Here is a 16,461-nt window from a genome sequence, read left to right on the forward strand (position 1 = left end):
GCAAAATACAATGGCCAGTGGTGACAACATAATCCCCAGCTTCAATTTGAATTCATAAAATGCACATGTATAATGTGATTTATTGATGGAGGAAAATAAAGTAAGGAGAACTTCTACCTAAAAGCCATAGCTTGGAGACCTAACAAACCAGTGGAGGAACTTACAAGTTCTGCTTGTAATTCACTACAGAATGGTTGGATTAAAGTGAAAAAACTTTAATTCAAAATTATTACAAACCATATATTTTAAAACATTCAGGCAGAGGTAACAACTTCTGCTCTGGTTCTGATCATGCATTTTTACTCTGACATCAGCCCTTCTTATTTTGCCAACAACTGTTTCACCAGAATGCTTTAAATTTGGAATACATTCACTTTGTGTGCAAGTTTAAGTTTCATGTTTTATTGCACTACAATATTGTAGCTGTCAATGTTATTTCAAAAAGCTAATAAACTAATTTCTCATAATAATTTGGGTTTCACTATAAATGCTGCATACATGACAGATGGAATGGAAGATAAAATACTCAGATGGCATTTGCACCTAAATATCCAGTTCTTCACTTCACTCTGTCACAGAGGGGAAAAAAAGCTGCTGCAGACTATGTTGTTTGACTGTGAATCATCATCCATATATGGTGGTGCCTTCCTGTTTTTATAAGTAAACATTTTCTTTGACAGAGATGGTTCCAATTATATTCACACTAACTTCTTTTGGATTGTCCAGCCCCTCATTCTGATTCATAATTTAACATATAACCACTTGACATTTGATGTTTTTACCCTTCAGTCTCTGCATTTAGCCCTGTGCATTGTGAAGCAGAGGAATTCAGTCGGTAAATGTGTTGTGATTTGTAGCATATAAGAAAAAAAACACTCAAACAGAAGCTGTACTGTCCAAGTTAATAAGGTCAAAAGTCATGTTTGTTTCTGCTGAATGTGAAGATATAACCAGGCAAATGCTGGAGCATCACTCAGATTTTCAGGCAGAACTGTTTGAATAGGTGGCCTTTCACAGAATGAGGTCAGCAGTCATGTTATGTCTTATACATTATGACAGGGAATGTAACGGTAAGAGACATAAAACAGAAAGATACTTTTTTGCCATCAGTTGGAGACTTTTGTTGGATGTGGTTCACCTGTTTCTACATGTCTCACATTACAGTTTCCCACCAACTCACTGTCATCCTCCCTGTCTTCTTTGTTCTCCTTCAGTGAGAATTCTGAGAGCTGTATGGACGACAACCAGGAGAACAAGGACAAGTCTGACGAGGTACACACCCTTCACATTCTGCAGCCTCATTCAAACAAAAAAATACCTTTGAAAGTCTGATTAAAGTCTGCTTGGGTTTGACGAAGGCCCAGCCTAATGCTAGTCAACGGTTTAGTTCCTCAAAAGAACAACAAACATATTGTCATTGGATCTAAACTGCTTGCAAACCTGTCATTTGTTCTTATTATTGCTGTGGTTTCCTTATTGCCAGGACAACTGCCAGGTGTTTTACATCCATAACCTACCAAGCAGGGTGACCGAGAACATGCTAAGGAGGCGCTTCCAAGTTTTTGGCAATGCAGAGGACTGCAAAGTCATCATCTGCAACGAGTAAGTGTTCCAATCTGGATCAACTTTTTCTGAAGAGACACAGCAGATTTTGCAATGGTGCTAGTTGCGGCGGATGAAGAAGATTCTGCACAAAATAAAAAAAGCAATTGATTTTGTCTATATTAAAGGTTCTGTTCACATTGCTGTCCTTGACTCAGAGTAGGACCTCAGAGCTAGAGATGGTTGTCAGATACTGCTTCTTAACAACCGGGCATAGTGTGGCATTTTCTTTCAGGATTTGTTAAATACAAACACAAATTTAAAAATACTGCTAAAGAAAACCCCAAACTTTTGTAGTCTAGAATTTGTTCTTGTACATATTCAAGATAAAATGCTCACTTAAAGCTAATACACCATTAGACATTACAATTCAATGAACTTTCAGTTCACACTATTCTCACTCTTTAGTAATAGGATTTATTGCAATATCTTTCATGTGTGTTTTTTTCTGTGTGGCTGAAGGGAGCGCTGTGGAGTGATAAAGATGCGTCAGTCGGGGCCTCAGAGACATCGCAAAGAACGAGAGATTGTTTTCCAGAATGCACCTCCAGGCCTTAGGAGGCTAACAAGGAAACGCTACATAGACCTTGGTAACCAAAATATAAACACTCAAATCTATTATAGCCAATCCTAGCACTGGAAGATATTTGTACATATCTTATTTACTTCATGTTTTTTTTTTCATTGAGGTTGTTATTTCAACTTGTATTAAACTGAGAAATGGACCATTGGACCAGTATTTGTCCTGAAGTAACTGAACTATTGAGTGGTGTATGTGAATAACAGCTACACATTAAGAAAAAAACTGTATGTGAATCAATAAGAAGCCCTTTCCTAATGCATTGCCCATTTTTTTATTTGGAAAATAATCATTTTCATAATATGAATATTGATAATAATTGAACACAAAGCTAACAACACTGTAAACTGAGTAGAGACTATAGTAACAAGTCAAGTACAAAGCGTAAAAGTTTTTCTTAAGGTTTTTGGAAAAAAACTAAATAGAAACTAAATTCAAAGGAGTACTTTGATTTTTTTTAAAATTTAGGTTTAAAAAAACACTCAGACAAATTTCATGTCTCATTGCAGCTTGACTTGAGTTTTTGGAAAAGTGAACAAATCTTCAGAGCTATGACATGTCTGCTGTTTTTAGCCATTTCAAACAGCTAAAACTGAAAAATGTTGATATGCCTGAGTTTGAACAATATATTAGCAAACTGCTAATATCTGGGAAAGCCTGTGTCCAGGAACTCCTAACTTCTTCCTGCTATTCTTGCATACAGTTTTACGTACAGTCTATTCATACTAGAAAGCATCTATACATCCATCCTACTACCTTAATAACATATTTGTGTCAGCTAATGAAGCAATTAGACAATAAAATAGACTTGTTGTAATGTGTGGTACATTTTGCTCATCAAAAAATGAATTTATCAGAAGTTGGCAGAATGACTTTGACTGATGATGCAGATTTTTACGTTAGCTCTGTGACCTTATTGAGGCTGTAAATGTTTCAGGCTTGATTTCTACAAGGACCTTTTGTGACCTCAATGTGTTTCTGTGTTTCAGATGAGGCTGGCCCTGGCCCTGTCAAGAGTAAGTATGATGCACTGGACTTTGACACTCTGCTGAAGGAGGCCCAGAAGTCCCTGCACCGTTGACAGTCCAGCATTGCTGGCTGGCCAGCCTTAGTAAACTGCAGCAGAACCCCTCTGACAACAAGGGTCTGCCCACAGTACCTCCGTGCAAGGCAACCTCGCAAAATGTTTACATTTTTACTGTTGGAATAACGTAACAAGGACCTTGATTTTTGTAAGTCTCTTTCACCGGAGCATTCTGCTAAAAAACAAGGAAGTCACTGCGAGGAGTTAAGAGACAGGAGGGAGAAAAAGGGACTTTAAACAGCAATGGTACAACAGCTAAAAACAATGATACAGTTCTCTGAACAAAGGTAACAACAAAGCTGCTTCCTGTCTGTACTGGTGTCGTCTTTGCCCTGCCTTGGAAGAACGGGCATAAAAAACCTGTAGCAAATCCTTGCTATCCCTGCGTTGCGTTGGTCGTTGTAGTGTGTGTCGTTGTGTGTGCGTGTCCTTCACTCTGTTTGTTTTGTAAGCAAAAAAAAAAAAGAAAAGAGAAAACCTCCCTTTTTTCTGGTCACAAATGGTGAACCTGCAGGCTGTGTTTGCTTGTCTGGTCATATAACCAGGATGTGAAAAAATAGTCTGTTTTGTTTTAGCAAATAATTGTGTATGTTATAAATTTTTAAACTTACTCTGTGTGAGTGCGTGTTGGCGTGAGGGCGTGTGTTTGTGTGTGTCTCATGGACAAAGTATATAACAAACACATTTAATGTAATCAACGGATGACTGATAAAAGTTTACAAACCTAAAATGAAGAAAAAAAGTCATGTTTTCTTTTTTGTAACTGTAGTGCTTCCTTGATTTGATCTATGCACTGTAACAGAGGTAAATGTCTCCTCTGTCCCCCTTCTGTGTCTAACTCTGCCATGCTAAATATTTAGCTTCTGCTACTGGCTGCTGTAGGCTTTGTTTAGTGAATGCTTTACACACAAAGACCCTATTTAAACTATTTATTATTTAAACATTGTTCATATTTTTACAACCAATTTAGACTGAGGAAGGAGTTTTCTCTAAAAAAACCACTTAGGTTAAAACCTTACCTTTGAATAGATTTACAAATAGATTAAGATGGCCATTGATTTGGAAAAAAATAGGATTCTCTGATTTATGTTTAAAGACAGAAATGTGAAAAAACTGGATTTGACTGCAACTAAATGTCAAGTAATTTCATAACCTGAAATAATTTTAGGATTTAAAACAGTGTGAGTAAAAAGACCACCATTCATAGTAAACATTAAAATAAAATGTTTGACATAATTTTAACGCCCAATAAATTTAGCTCTAGATTAAAAGTAAAGAATATTATCCCTTTTCAATGTTTTGCTCTTCGTAGGGTAACCCGAGTATAAAAATCTGATATGAGCTGATTAATGATTAGTTGGGTTGTCTGCTGAGGTAGCTATCCTGCCATCTGTTGCCATCTCTCTTAGCTTGCCAACTTTAGTTTAAAGCAGAACTACTATACTAACAGAGATAGCTTGGACTCATTTAGTTGCCATGTCATTCTTGTCATTGGTTTTCATGATCGGAAATCTTTACAGCTAAATTTGTCTTTGTTGTACATGGGAGAATCGTAGTAGCTTTTTTTCAGTCAGCTGACAATCAGTGTGGGCACTTTCTCTGGAATCTCAATAATAATACTTAACACTATAGAAACAGCTGATATTGGCTTACTTTTTACTGGAAAATAACCCATTTGGAGTTATGAGTGTATCGCAAGTTGAAATCCGACTCATGGACAGAACTAAACTAAAGGAAAGCTGGGTTATGGATCACATATCTATTTTTAGGTAGTAAAACAAAACTCCCTTATGTGACTGAGTTTAAAGAGATTTTTAAAAATCCTTTAGACACATTAAACTTGTTTACATAGCCTTAATTTAGACAACATTTTGACAAATCCTTTATAAATCTTTTCAACTGTGATGATATCCTTACATGTCTGTTATTTCTTCTAAAGGTAAAGACAAATAATGGTGTTATTTGTGAGTAAAACGTTTTGTTCCCTGGAATGTGCATCACTTCAATTACATGTAGTTTAACATGCAAAAGAAACAAGTGCATCAAGCACAATAGGAATTTATTTTATAGCAACATAAGGTAGTTTGCCATTTCTGAGATTTTTGTAATGAGTTCAAACATAGGAAAAGGTTTTAATTAGGTACCAATATGAAAATTTGGGTCAATATTAATATATTAAAAAAAATCTATTTGCAAATAAACCTGACAAAAATGTATAGATATATAGGAAAAATACAAATAAAATTCTGTAAAGCCTCCTTCCTCACAGCCTGCTTGCATGTTATAGCCATGCAAGGTGTTCTCTATCCCAGTCCATTTCAATCCAATCATCTATCACATTCAATTGAGTTAATACTGAATACAACATAAAGTAGTGGTCTTTAAATATATTGTGTTTATTTAGGGTTAGTGAACTGTTTGGTTTTATAAGCACAAAATGCATTACCCATTAATACACTATGGTCACAGATGGAGTAGGAATGTATTTTAAGAAGCTGAATGTAATCATCGTGTTGTCCCCACACAAAGATTGTGGAGCGATGTGGTGCTTCAAAAGATGGGTTTGCTTGATAGTTTCAGACTGGATCTGGTTAGCAGCTAGCTTACATTCCAGCAGCAGCCAGCAGCAGCATGCCTTGAAAAACTTAAAGAGAGTCTCTGAATCCTGCCAATCTGGTGGCATCAACTCCCCACCAATAATGCAGCCAGGTAGCTGGCAAGGGATCAGCTGATTAAGAACAAAGAAAGTAACTGGCTGAGAATTCAATTTCTCGTCATCTACCGGGTCAGATGAGCGTCTCTACCTCACATCCCTTCATCCAGGTCCTGACCGTCTTTTTGTTTAGCGGTTCTCCTGAACGCTCTCCCTCCTCCTCTATTATCACAGCATCAAAAGTTTGTTTTCTTGAAGATTAAAGCTTTCACAGCTGATGAGGGTGTAGGATTGAAACCCGACTCATGGACAGAACCTATAAGGGGTATAGGTTTAGTTTTCTAAGCTCCTTGTGACAGAGGTGATCTCTTTTTGTAGTCTGTCCTCCGCTTGCCTCACAACGGTGTCCGTTTGTTGGAGTCTCAACGTTGTATCCTTCTGTAATTGAATGTTTTGTCTTTGTCTCGTGTTTGAGTTGGACACTGCTGATGCTTACGGGTCAGTGAGAGGTCGAACAGCAATTTGGTGGACTGGTTGTTCCTTGTATGTACTTCATTGGTGAAGATTCAAAATCTTCTCCGACTGCACTTGTTTTCATGTTGTCATCAAGGAAGTGCCACTCCCCCTGTTTGTATCTGCTCACCCTCTCCTTGCCTAGGACATCCAGTAAAAACGCAGCCTAACTCTTTCTCCATCCCTAACTTCTCTCTCTTTGTGGGTTCAAGACCTCATCTTCTCCAGGTCTCCCCTCACAGAGTTCCCACTTTTTACCCGATAATCTCCCCATCCTGGTTCTTGTCTTTTCTATCTAAACCACATCTTGGTAACACACACACATACACAAAAAAATTGAATGTTTACATCACTTGTTTCTCCTTTGACTTTATTAGGAACGCACACTAAGTACAAAGGCGCCTTATTCAGTGCTTAAAAATGAAATAACAGCAAGTCAAGATTCTGGAGTGGATGCCTTCCTCTCCAGGCTCACAGATGTCCAAAACTAACACTTTAGTGCTATACATACTGATTGAAAACAAGGTGTCGTCTGTTAAAAAGGACAAAAAAACAACAACTTGTGAACTGAGTAAGGTTTTGTGCTTAGTATGTATACTACTAAAAAGTGAGAGAATGTGCTGGTTTACATGTTAAAAAGATAATATATGAATATATAATGTGTATATAGCACTATGCCTCATTGTAAACATGAAATTTATTGTGTGTTCTTATTTTATTTTTTGGTGGTGGGTCACACTTGATTACTAATAAGGCAGGAGATTTCAGGTCTATTTTGTTTCAGTATGTTAATTTTGTTCAGTATACAGGGAGGAAATGAAGGGAAAATCACAACTTCACACAAAGTCCAACACAACACTGTAGCAAAAAGGGGAAAAAAAAACAACAAATGAAAAGGTGTCACCATAGATAATCACGGTAGGAGGCTGTATTTTGTATCTTAATATGGATTTTGTTTTTCTTGTTTTCTTAAAAAGCAATTTTCCAATGCAATACGTAATAATCTCAAGACAGCCTTTGTGAAAAACGGAGGTAATAATGTACAGTGTGTGGTTGATTGTTGAGCTATTACATGGGCAACTGTTAAGCTGCGGATTAAATAGGCTGCTGTACTGTACGTAGACTGCCATTTTAAAAATAATCTACAGGAAGAATGTGGTCAGAAAAGCAGATAAACGGAACACGCTGTTCTAACGTTCTCACTGCACAAATCGTCCTAATTGGTGAACTACCTTCACTGTATTTTCTTCTTGTAAGCTGTTGTAACTATATTATTACCACCTTTTGATGGTGCACAGATTTGGTTTGAATCAGAGTTGCTTAAAGCGCTTACTTTACAGCCAATAACTATACAGTTCATGTATATCTCTGGTAAAGGAATGTGGCAGGGAGGTGCTGAAGAAAAGCTGGTGAATATTTTCCAACAGCCGATGTTGGCACTGTAGAAATCCTAGTTTCACTGCTGCACCTTACTTTGGATCAAAAAAGGAGATCATGGGAGGATACATTCTTCTTGAAAAACATTCAGGCAATTATCCAGTTCAGGTTTTCCTTGCAGATGACCAGTCGATAATGTAAAGGAGAGATATACTGTCTTTTCATGTAAATTAAAGTTCAACCTTGAGCCTGCAGTACTGCTATGGTTTCTACAGTGACTGCCTCTGTGCCTGTGAGGCTTTTCAAGGGTTAAATGGAATCGGATTAATCCCATGTCTAACATGGCAAGCCTTAAAAATCAGTTTGGGGGAAACTAAGCTATCATTAGCTTTTAATATTACTATTTAAACTTCTTTCCAATCCAACGTGGTTTATTATTAAATAATTACTGACGTAATTTTTTCAATAGCCATACTATAAAAAAGGTATATACATATATATGAATATATATATATATATTTGTGTGTTTGTGTAGATATCTAGATTATTATATACTTTCTTATAGAAAACTTTGATGTGGGTCATTCTTCGCAGTGTTTTGAGAACACGTTGACACATTTCAACATTAATAACTGCTGTCTATTTGGTCTAGGTGCTAGGTCAATAGGCAGCGAATCCAAATAAAAAAAAAAAAAAAACTTATTTAAGCAAAAAAAACTTCCAAAGGGAATTACCCTCATAAGAATGCAATATCTTTCTTTCCACTCTTCATTTCATAAAAAAATGGAAAATGGTGAGAAAACAAACTTCTTACTAGGCAAGCTGACCAAAAAAAAGTTAAAATGAAGAGCAATGATTCACCAGGGATTGTGAACAAATATAAAAACGTCCTGAGATTCAGTTCTAGATGTTACGTTTTTAATGCCATGGCTCAGTAAAACTTTGCGTCACTCACTGTTTGTTTTAAGCCATGAAATTATCCCTGACCACGACAGGAGTGCTTGCAATATGGGCCGAGTTAAAATGAAGTGTTCAAAGAACTTAATGGCTAATCTGACAAATTAAAAGGTGACACTGATGTCAATCAGATACTCATTTGGGACTGCAAACTGTCAAATCTGCTTAATATGAGTGAGTGTTTTTTTCTTTATGTTTTTTGGGGGTGGATATAAAAGGGCATATATTTATGTTGTTTTTCATTACTGTTCATTTCACTGTCTCTTTACATCTAATGACTATCAAATTCAAAAATGATTTTTTTCTTCTTTTTTTAACCTAGTTTTTTTTTTGGTAAAACAAAAAATAAATACTGCTAGTGAGATTTTATATTTTTACATATGTTTGTTTTATTTCATGTTTTCTTTTTCTTTTTTTATTTATATGCCACTTAGTTTTGATGTCTTCAAAGGGTGTTTTTTTTCTCTCTGTTGTGTAATTTCATATTTCTTGAGAATGTGGAGACAAAGGCATTTCAGTATTTTTGAATTGTTAAAATCTAGTTTCATAGAAGCTAAAGTATCTGATGTTATAAATTATATTTTAATTCATGTAAATAGTTTAAAACAGACAACTATGGCTTCCTTTTAAACTGAATACATTTCTCTTCAGAGATTGTTTACATTATGAAACTGTAGAGATGTGCTCCTCATATACTGTATAAAGTACATATATTCATTGATTTGCCTCCAAAAATAAAATCCTAATGAACAACATTATGGCTTTGCTTTTGTTTATTTATCAAGAAACGCAATAAATAAATATATTCTGCCTAAATACGCTGCTGCTGGTCCCCCAACTCAATGTTTACACTCGCACATGAAAATGACTGCAAACAACTTTGCTGCAAACAAATTCATACAACCAGACATCTTTGAAAAGCAGAAGTAGAGCCTCCTGCACAGCCATCAAGGCTGTAATAATTGGCTTCTGGGTGGTAATTGAACAACAAAACACTTGTCTTTTCTAGCACTCATTTTACAGCACATAGATAAAACCACCTGACCAAACATTCTGAAGCTCAGTTTGGCTCGCTATGTGATTGGCTGTATTTCATTGGGGTTGCTAGGTGATAGGCAGTACCTGCTGATTTGTGACATTACATTCTGAAGGATTTTGAAATGGCTCATTTTGCACACAACAAAAACCATTAACTTATTCATTGTCAAAAAGTGGCTGTGTGTTTTTAGAAGCATTAGAGACCCAAATGGAAGTACAAAAATTTATAAAATGTGGATTTTGCTAAGTACCTCCACTTCAAAAAACAGTTAACACTATTTAACACTAAGTCAGTTAAAAAATTTGAGATCTGATCTATAAATTGAGAGGGCCTTGTAATGCAAAACAAAAACCTGCAGTGGCTCATGTGCTTTGCAATTTGGATAAGGAAACCTAGGGCTTAGATATTCAGAAGAACTGTAGTTATTAATTGGTCAGGGATTAATTAATAAATATGAATGAAAAAAAGATTGCTATGCCTCCTTGCCCAGTCCTTCGAGGAATGTAAAAATTTAAATAATTAGAAGGAGTTGAACCGTTTTTATGAACGTAATCCTCTTCAGTTGGAGCCTTATTTTTTGTGAGATTTTTATGATTTGCTCTTTTTAGGTTAATCTTTAATCCATTTCATTTTAGCTGTGGGCAAGACACTGTCTCAGAAGGGGTAATGCATGGATAACAGTACATAAGCAGCAAAGAAGTTTATTAAACTGCAAACCTGATAGAATTTGCAGAGGTTAAATGTCACATTAACAGTTTCTACAGTTTAAATGCTAACAGTTTTAGCTTGTTTGTTTACAGATGCTCTTCACACTGCAAGAACAACTGGATGAAGAATCAACTTCACAATGTCTGTGGTTTGTCTTCACAAATCTGCATTCTCTGGTGTTCAAGCACACGCAATGGCACGCTAACAGACATTCACTAATTCCAGTCCTCCTTTGGTTAACAACACCCTATTAACAGGCCGCTGGCAATTTTCCGCCTGGATAGACAGTGATTCACATGTCAGTGACCTCACCAATGAAGTGAGTGCACAGAAGATCCCTACACCAGCAATGCTACATGGATGGTTTCTTATTTCTTGTCCAACTAACATTACCAGAAACTGGAATACAGATTTATCATGTGAAATTTGTTGTAACTTTAGGTGCCAAACAAATGTGACCCTTTCAACTTTTTTGAGTCACAGCAAGGCAAACTACCGCTAAGTTTCAGCAATGTGTCTTTTACTTACTTGTTTATAATCTCTTTTAAATTTCTTAATGCATTCAGATAAATATAACAGTAATTCATGATATATTAAAAGTCATGTTAAAACAGCTATTTGCAGAAGTATTAACCTTTAAATCTAGTGACTGTAAAGCCAAAGGCAGAGGAGATTAGAAATCATCCTGTCAGCCATTTCCTGTCCTGCTATCCTCTGTACAGCTGTTACTGTGGGGTAGTCGTGACTGCAGCAAAAAAAGGAGCTCTGCACTGCAGAGATATCAGACACACAGCTTTATCCCCCATGAGGTTCGAAGTAACGGACAGAAACATCAGGAGGAGGACATTACCTCGAAATCCAAACCTCATAATTTTGCCTGTCATGGACTCCCATGTTGTTTTGTAAACAAATTTGAAAGTCCTTTAAAAATAGAATCTAATGGCAGTCAGACTTATACTGCTGTGAAAAAGTACTTGCCACCTTAGGATATTCCTGTTTTTGTCACACTTTTGTGATTCAGATTATCAAACCGGTTTTATCAACAAAGATGTTGTAAAATAACTAGCAATGAGTTTTTAGCTTCAACAGTCCATTTAAGGTCATGACACACCTTTTGAATCAGATTTGAGTTGTGATTTGATTTGACCGCTGTGTCACGATCCTCATACAGGCCTGTGATTCTAATGCAGTCAGTACTTTAAACAAAGGCAAGAGTGATGAGTGTCAGCATATTTTGCATCAGATTAATATGGATTGACTTTAATCCCCCCTTACATGTCGGGACCTTTCATTTGAAGGCAAGGTGAAACTTAAACGTGTGGATCAAGGAGCTAAAGGACCATTTGAAAGGGTTCTTGAATTTCATTAGCTGGAGGAAAAAAATTTTTTTAGAGCCACTGGCCTACTTCCAGATGTCAGACAAGGTTCTATTTAAATGGTTTCATAGGTTGAGCAGATATTGGGTTATAGTGAGTAGTTAGTAGAGTTTTTTTTACCCTTAGTAAACAAAATCATAATTTAAAAACACTGTCTTGTATTTACTCATTTTGTTTTTATTTGTCTTGTGAACTAGAAGGTTTAACAATAGCTGAAAAGGCAAAAAAATAAGAAATCTGTTCAGGACAAATACATTTTTGGCCATGTAAGTTAATTATTGCTCGACTTTTTAAGTTTTCTTCAGTGTCCATTGTATTTACCTTTGCCGTTCATGAGGCTGTGGTTAATTCAGTTCTTGCTCTTTCTATATTATATTCCCAGATTCATTGTTACTGTTATTAGCTTTACATATTGACTTGATACCATCTGGCAAAAACTGAGTACATCGTGTGCAAATTTGCCCTAATGACATGTGCAACATTATGTTTTATAACAGAAGCATCAAGATACACTATACCCAGCACTGTTGCTCATCTGAGCAATAATATGCTTCACTCATATATTTCTCTAGAGAGGTGCTTCAGCACCTGCCACTGCATGAGTAATATCTTTCCAAATACTAATAAATGAGTTGGAGGGGTTTTGTTCCGCAACATAAAGCATATGTTATTTGCTTCTGTTTCCAGTGTTTTCTAAAAAATAATATAAATTTACATAGGGAAACAAAATATTGTTGTATGTAATATTTTCATGTCCTGATTTTGACGATAAAATTGTAAAGAATATGGTTTTGAAAATCCATATCTTAAAAGTGTCCACTGTATTCTATCAGTGGTTTGTGAAATCATTCTTTTGCTAAAGTTTTTTTTACCCATTCCAAGAACTAAATAGCTCTTGGGACTGGGTGGAGAGTGTGTACATCAGTTTTAACTCTTGTCACAGATTCTCAGATGGACTTCAGTTTAGACTTTGAATGAGCCATTTAATACATAAAAAATATTAGCTAAACCAACTTAACTAAAACTACTGTGAAGAATCATTCCTAAATTTCTGAATGTGTCAAGACAATGTTAGAACCAACGGACCAAGATTTCTTTAGTAAATCAGTCCTGTGGAGTAATAAAGGTTCAACAGTTCAAGTTGAAGATAAAAACTAGATGGTATCTTATTAAACGTGTCATCTTCAGCTATGTCTAAAAAGGTTAAATATTTTGGTTTGCAGAATTTATGGCTCATTGTACTGGTAAATGTATTTTTAAAGCACATTGACTTTGTACCTATGTTTTAAAAAGCAGAACAATATGAGATCCAGTCATATAGTCAGAAATAAAAAAACAGATTAAGCTATAACCTGATTACTTGTCATTGTGCATTGTTTGAAATGCATTTTCTGCTGTCTATAAATAATATTAACCCAACAATATCTGAGAACCCCTCAGGGGATTTTAAAGCTGATTCATGGAGCGCTGGCGTTAGAATGCTGAACAGATGCAGGTGGAGTGGATGTATTTTAGTTTGTGATACATTTGCTTTCTGCATAGATCCTGCTTATTGCTTGAGTTGTTGGATAAGCCTCTTAAACTGTCCTCATGAGGCATGCTGATCCAGGCAGCCACCCCACCCCCCCCCCCCCCCCCCCCCCCCCCCACCCCCCTCCCCCACCCCCACACACACACCCACCAGCACACACACAACATGCTCAGACTGAGATAAATTGACTTGGTTTGGTGCTTGTGCAAAGAAAATCTGAGACAATGATAAAAAGGTCACATCCCATCTAGAGATAATGTTACTGAAATCTCATTTTGCTTCTTTAATATTCCTTTTTTATTTAACTGGAAGCCAACCATCTCCGTCATTTCACACTTAGGTGGGATTTTTATCCACTTTGCAGTCAGGATTCATGAGCTGTGACACAAAGGTGACATAAATATTGTCTTTTAATTATTGTTAGGCCCTAAATCTATCAGTCTTACAGAAGACTGACAGATTAATAGTTATACTATTTTTGTCAGTTCTGTTACAGATTGAAAAAGATTGATTTAAAACTTTTGAAAACTTTTAAAAACTTTTGAAATTGGATAAAACTGGAGATTTTACAACCTTCTCAACACAGACAACACAAATATAATTTTCTATTTTTTGATGGTGTGACTTTGTTCAGATCCTTCACACTTTCTCACATGCAAAACATCACACGAATTTAAAGTAAAGCAGCATTAAAACGGAGGAATTCAAGATGATTGTGAACCAGGCCAGATGCTAGAAAGATCTTAGAGGGGCAGTAGCCCAGGGCCCTGATTCTTATTTGGGCCCCAATAAAATATGGTAAAATATGGAGTGTATTGAATCATTTTATTTTCTGTTAATTTTATGAATAAAATTATTTTCAGTAGTGGGATCATGTTTTAAAAAAGGGGCATTGTGTTAATTCTAGGGTTAGAATGTGTGCCTGACTCTAAGTGAAGTTAAATTTAATGTAAAGCATGCAAAAACACACACACCAAATTACACAATGTCATTCATTATCAAACAATGATAAATGTATTAAAACCCTAAATTTTTAAGCTGTTGTACTTTGTGTTCCCTGTAAATGTATATAAGAAGATTATGTATTTAAATTAATGATAAATTAAATTTAACAACCTAAAAAAACTGAATAAAAACAAACAGAAAGTACATTTGGAGAACTTAATACATGTATTAAATCAATGCACCTGGGTAAATATGGGTTAATCAATTCAATATGTGATCCACTCTGAACTTTGGCATTTTATAAACCTTGAGCTCAGCGCATTATGAAATGCATTGCTGTGTCAGAAACCCTGGGCAAACTAGTCAAGTGACTTTCTTTGCTTGGAAACTGCAGTCAGCCTATGCATAGCTGTCCTATAAATAGTCTTGCATTGCTTTCTCCACTCTGACTTACTGGCTGCCAGCATTGCAGTCACGACTGCCCCTGAACAGTTAGAATGAGGCTGAGTCTTCCTTCCTATTGGCTCTCTGGGTGTACTGCAGCCGCTGCTCTCCCCCTGCCTTTCCCCTCTGCAGTCACGGGATGTTCCTGCGTCAGAGCCAAGCCTTACAAGCTACGCTGATCATCAGCACCGTATACGGCAATCCTTTGCTCCCAGCACAGCCCTTACATCACGGGTACTTACGTCATACACCAGTGACGACACACTTAAGATTATGTATCCACGCTATTATTGCAAAACTGCTTCTAAGGGAGGGAAGGATGGGGGAATGAGTGTGATGAAATTAGCACATGAACTGCCCCCCTGTGGAGGATCCTGTAGCAATCAGTTTTCATTATCCATCTCTGGCATCATGTGGAGTTTTGTAACAGTGTTATATATGGCTCTTGGTGGGAACATTAACTAAAGTTTGCACACACTGATAGAAGGAAATAGTGCTGCTGATAGATGCTGTATATTATAGATGTCCCCTGCAGGAATCTGCATTATTTCAGCAAACGCAGCCCTACACACCGTAGTTTCAGCCATTTACCCAATTTACTCATTAGTTGCTAAAGTGTGACACACAACCTTAACTTTCCATAGTTTAAATTATAATGGTGTTGTGGTTTTAGTTTAATTCATACCAGATGACTCCATCTCAGAACTTGTTTTATGGTTTAACCCAGAAAACACTTGTGAGGTTTAAGTAACACAAGCATTTATTTTCCACTACTATTCTCAAAAAATATGTTCTGTTTTGCTTTTAGTGTGAGCTGCCATCAGTAATCATAGTAAACATTGAAATATTTCCAAAGAAAAAAACAAAACCTTGTTTTCAAAAGCTTGGTCTAACCCATGCATGTTGTAATTACATTAAATAAAGAATGTTACCACATCCACCCATACTCATGAGTTAACCCTGAAAACATGTGGCCTGAGAACAAAATTAAAATCAGTTTCAAATAAGACTTCTTTTCTAAATCAGAACTTGTAGTGTATCTTTTATTTAGTGAGCTGGATATAAGTGATATTGTTTTTGTTTATGTTCTGTCTCAACACATTTAAGTGCAACCTTTATCCAAATCATGTTTATTTCATTATACTTAATGCACTGAATCTGATATACATGCATGCAATATAAACTTATTCACTTGACTAGCCACTAAAAGTTGTGAGGTTTTTTTCTGTAAGACTGCAGGAACCTGTTTGAAATTGGTCAAAAAATGTTGAACAGATGGCTTATTTAAAGCTGTGAAAACATTTAGGGAACTTTTACAATAGGTTTTTACATCCCTCAAAAACTGTCAGCTTTTCCACATACTTTCACTAGTTGACACTTCAGCAGTTCCTCTGCACTTGGCCATTGACTTTCTAATACAGAAATAAGGTAAGGTCACTGGCCTTCAATCAAAATTGGCTTAAGATTTTTTCTAATTCATATGATAATGTTCTAGATCTGTCCAACACGTACTTGCCTATTACTTAATGACCACTGGATATAGGCACCATGGATGAATGAGCATGCTTGTAATATTTTGCACGGCTATTTTGGTTTTTAAATGTATAGTAACTGCAGCAGGGATGTAATTTTAGCTAAAAATATGACAGTAA

The 16,461-nt window shown here is 36.1% G+C and overlaps 1 protein-coding gene across 1 annotated transcript in view; it reads left to right on the forward strand.

Moving 5' to 3' along the window:
• ppargc1b (peroxisome proliferator-activated receptor gamma, coactivator 1 beta) overlaps positions 1-9,521 on the forward strand; it is a 100,126-nt gene extending 90,605 nt beyond the window's left edge. The window contains exons 9-12 of the mRNA XM_032554759.1: positions 1,215-1,272; positions 1,484-1,602; positions 2,065-2,192; positions 3,172-9,521. Coding sequence (XP_032410650.1) covers positions 1,215-1,272; positions 1,484-1,602; positions 2,065-2,192; positions 3,172-3,263 — 397 coding nt within the window. The 3' untranslated portion in view covers positions 3,264-9,521. The remainder of the gene's footprint in view (positions 1-1,214; positions 1,273-1,483; positions 1,603-2,064; positions 2,193-3,171) is intronic.
• Positions 9,522-16,461: the final 6,940 nt, after the last annotated feature.

The sequence above is a fragment of the Xiphophorus hellerii genome, chromosome 23 (genome assembly GCF_003331165.1).
Source record: "Xiphophorus hellerii strain 12219 chromosome 23, Xiphophorus_hellerii-4.1, whole genome shotgun sequence".
Classification (NCBI taxonomy): Eukaryota; Metazoa; Chordata; class Actinopteri; order Cyprinodontiformes; family Poeciliidae; genus Xiphophorus; species Xiphophorus hellerii.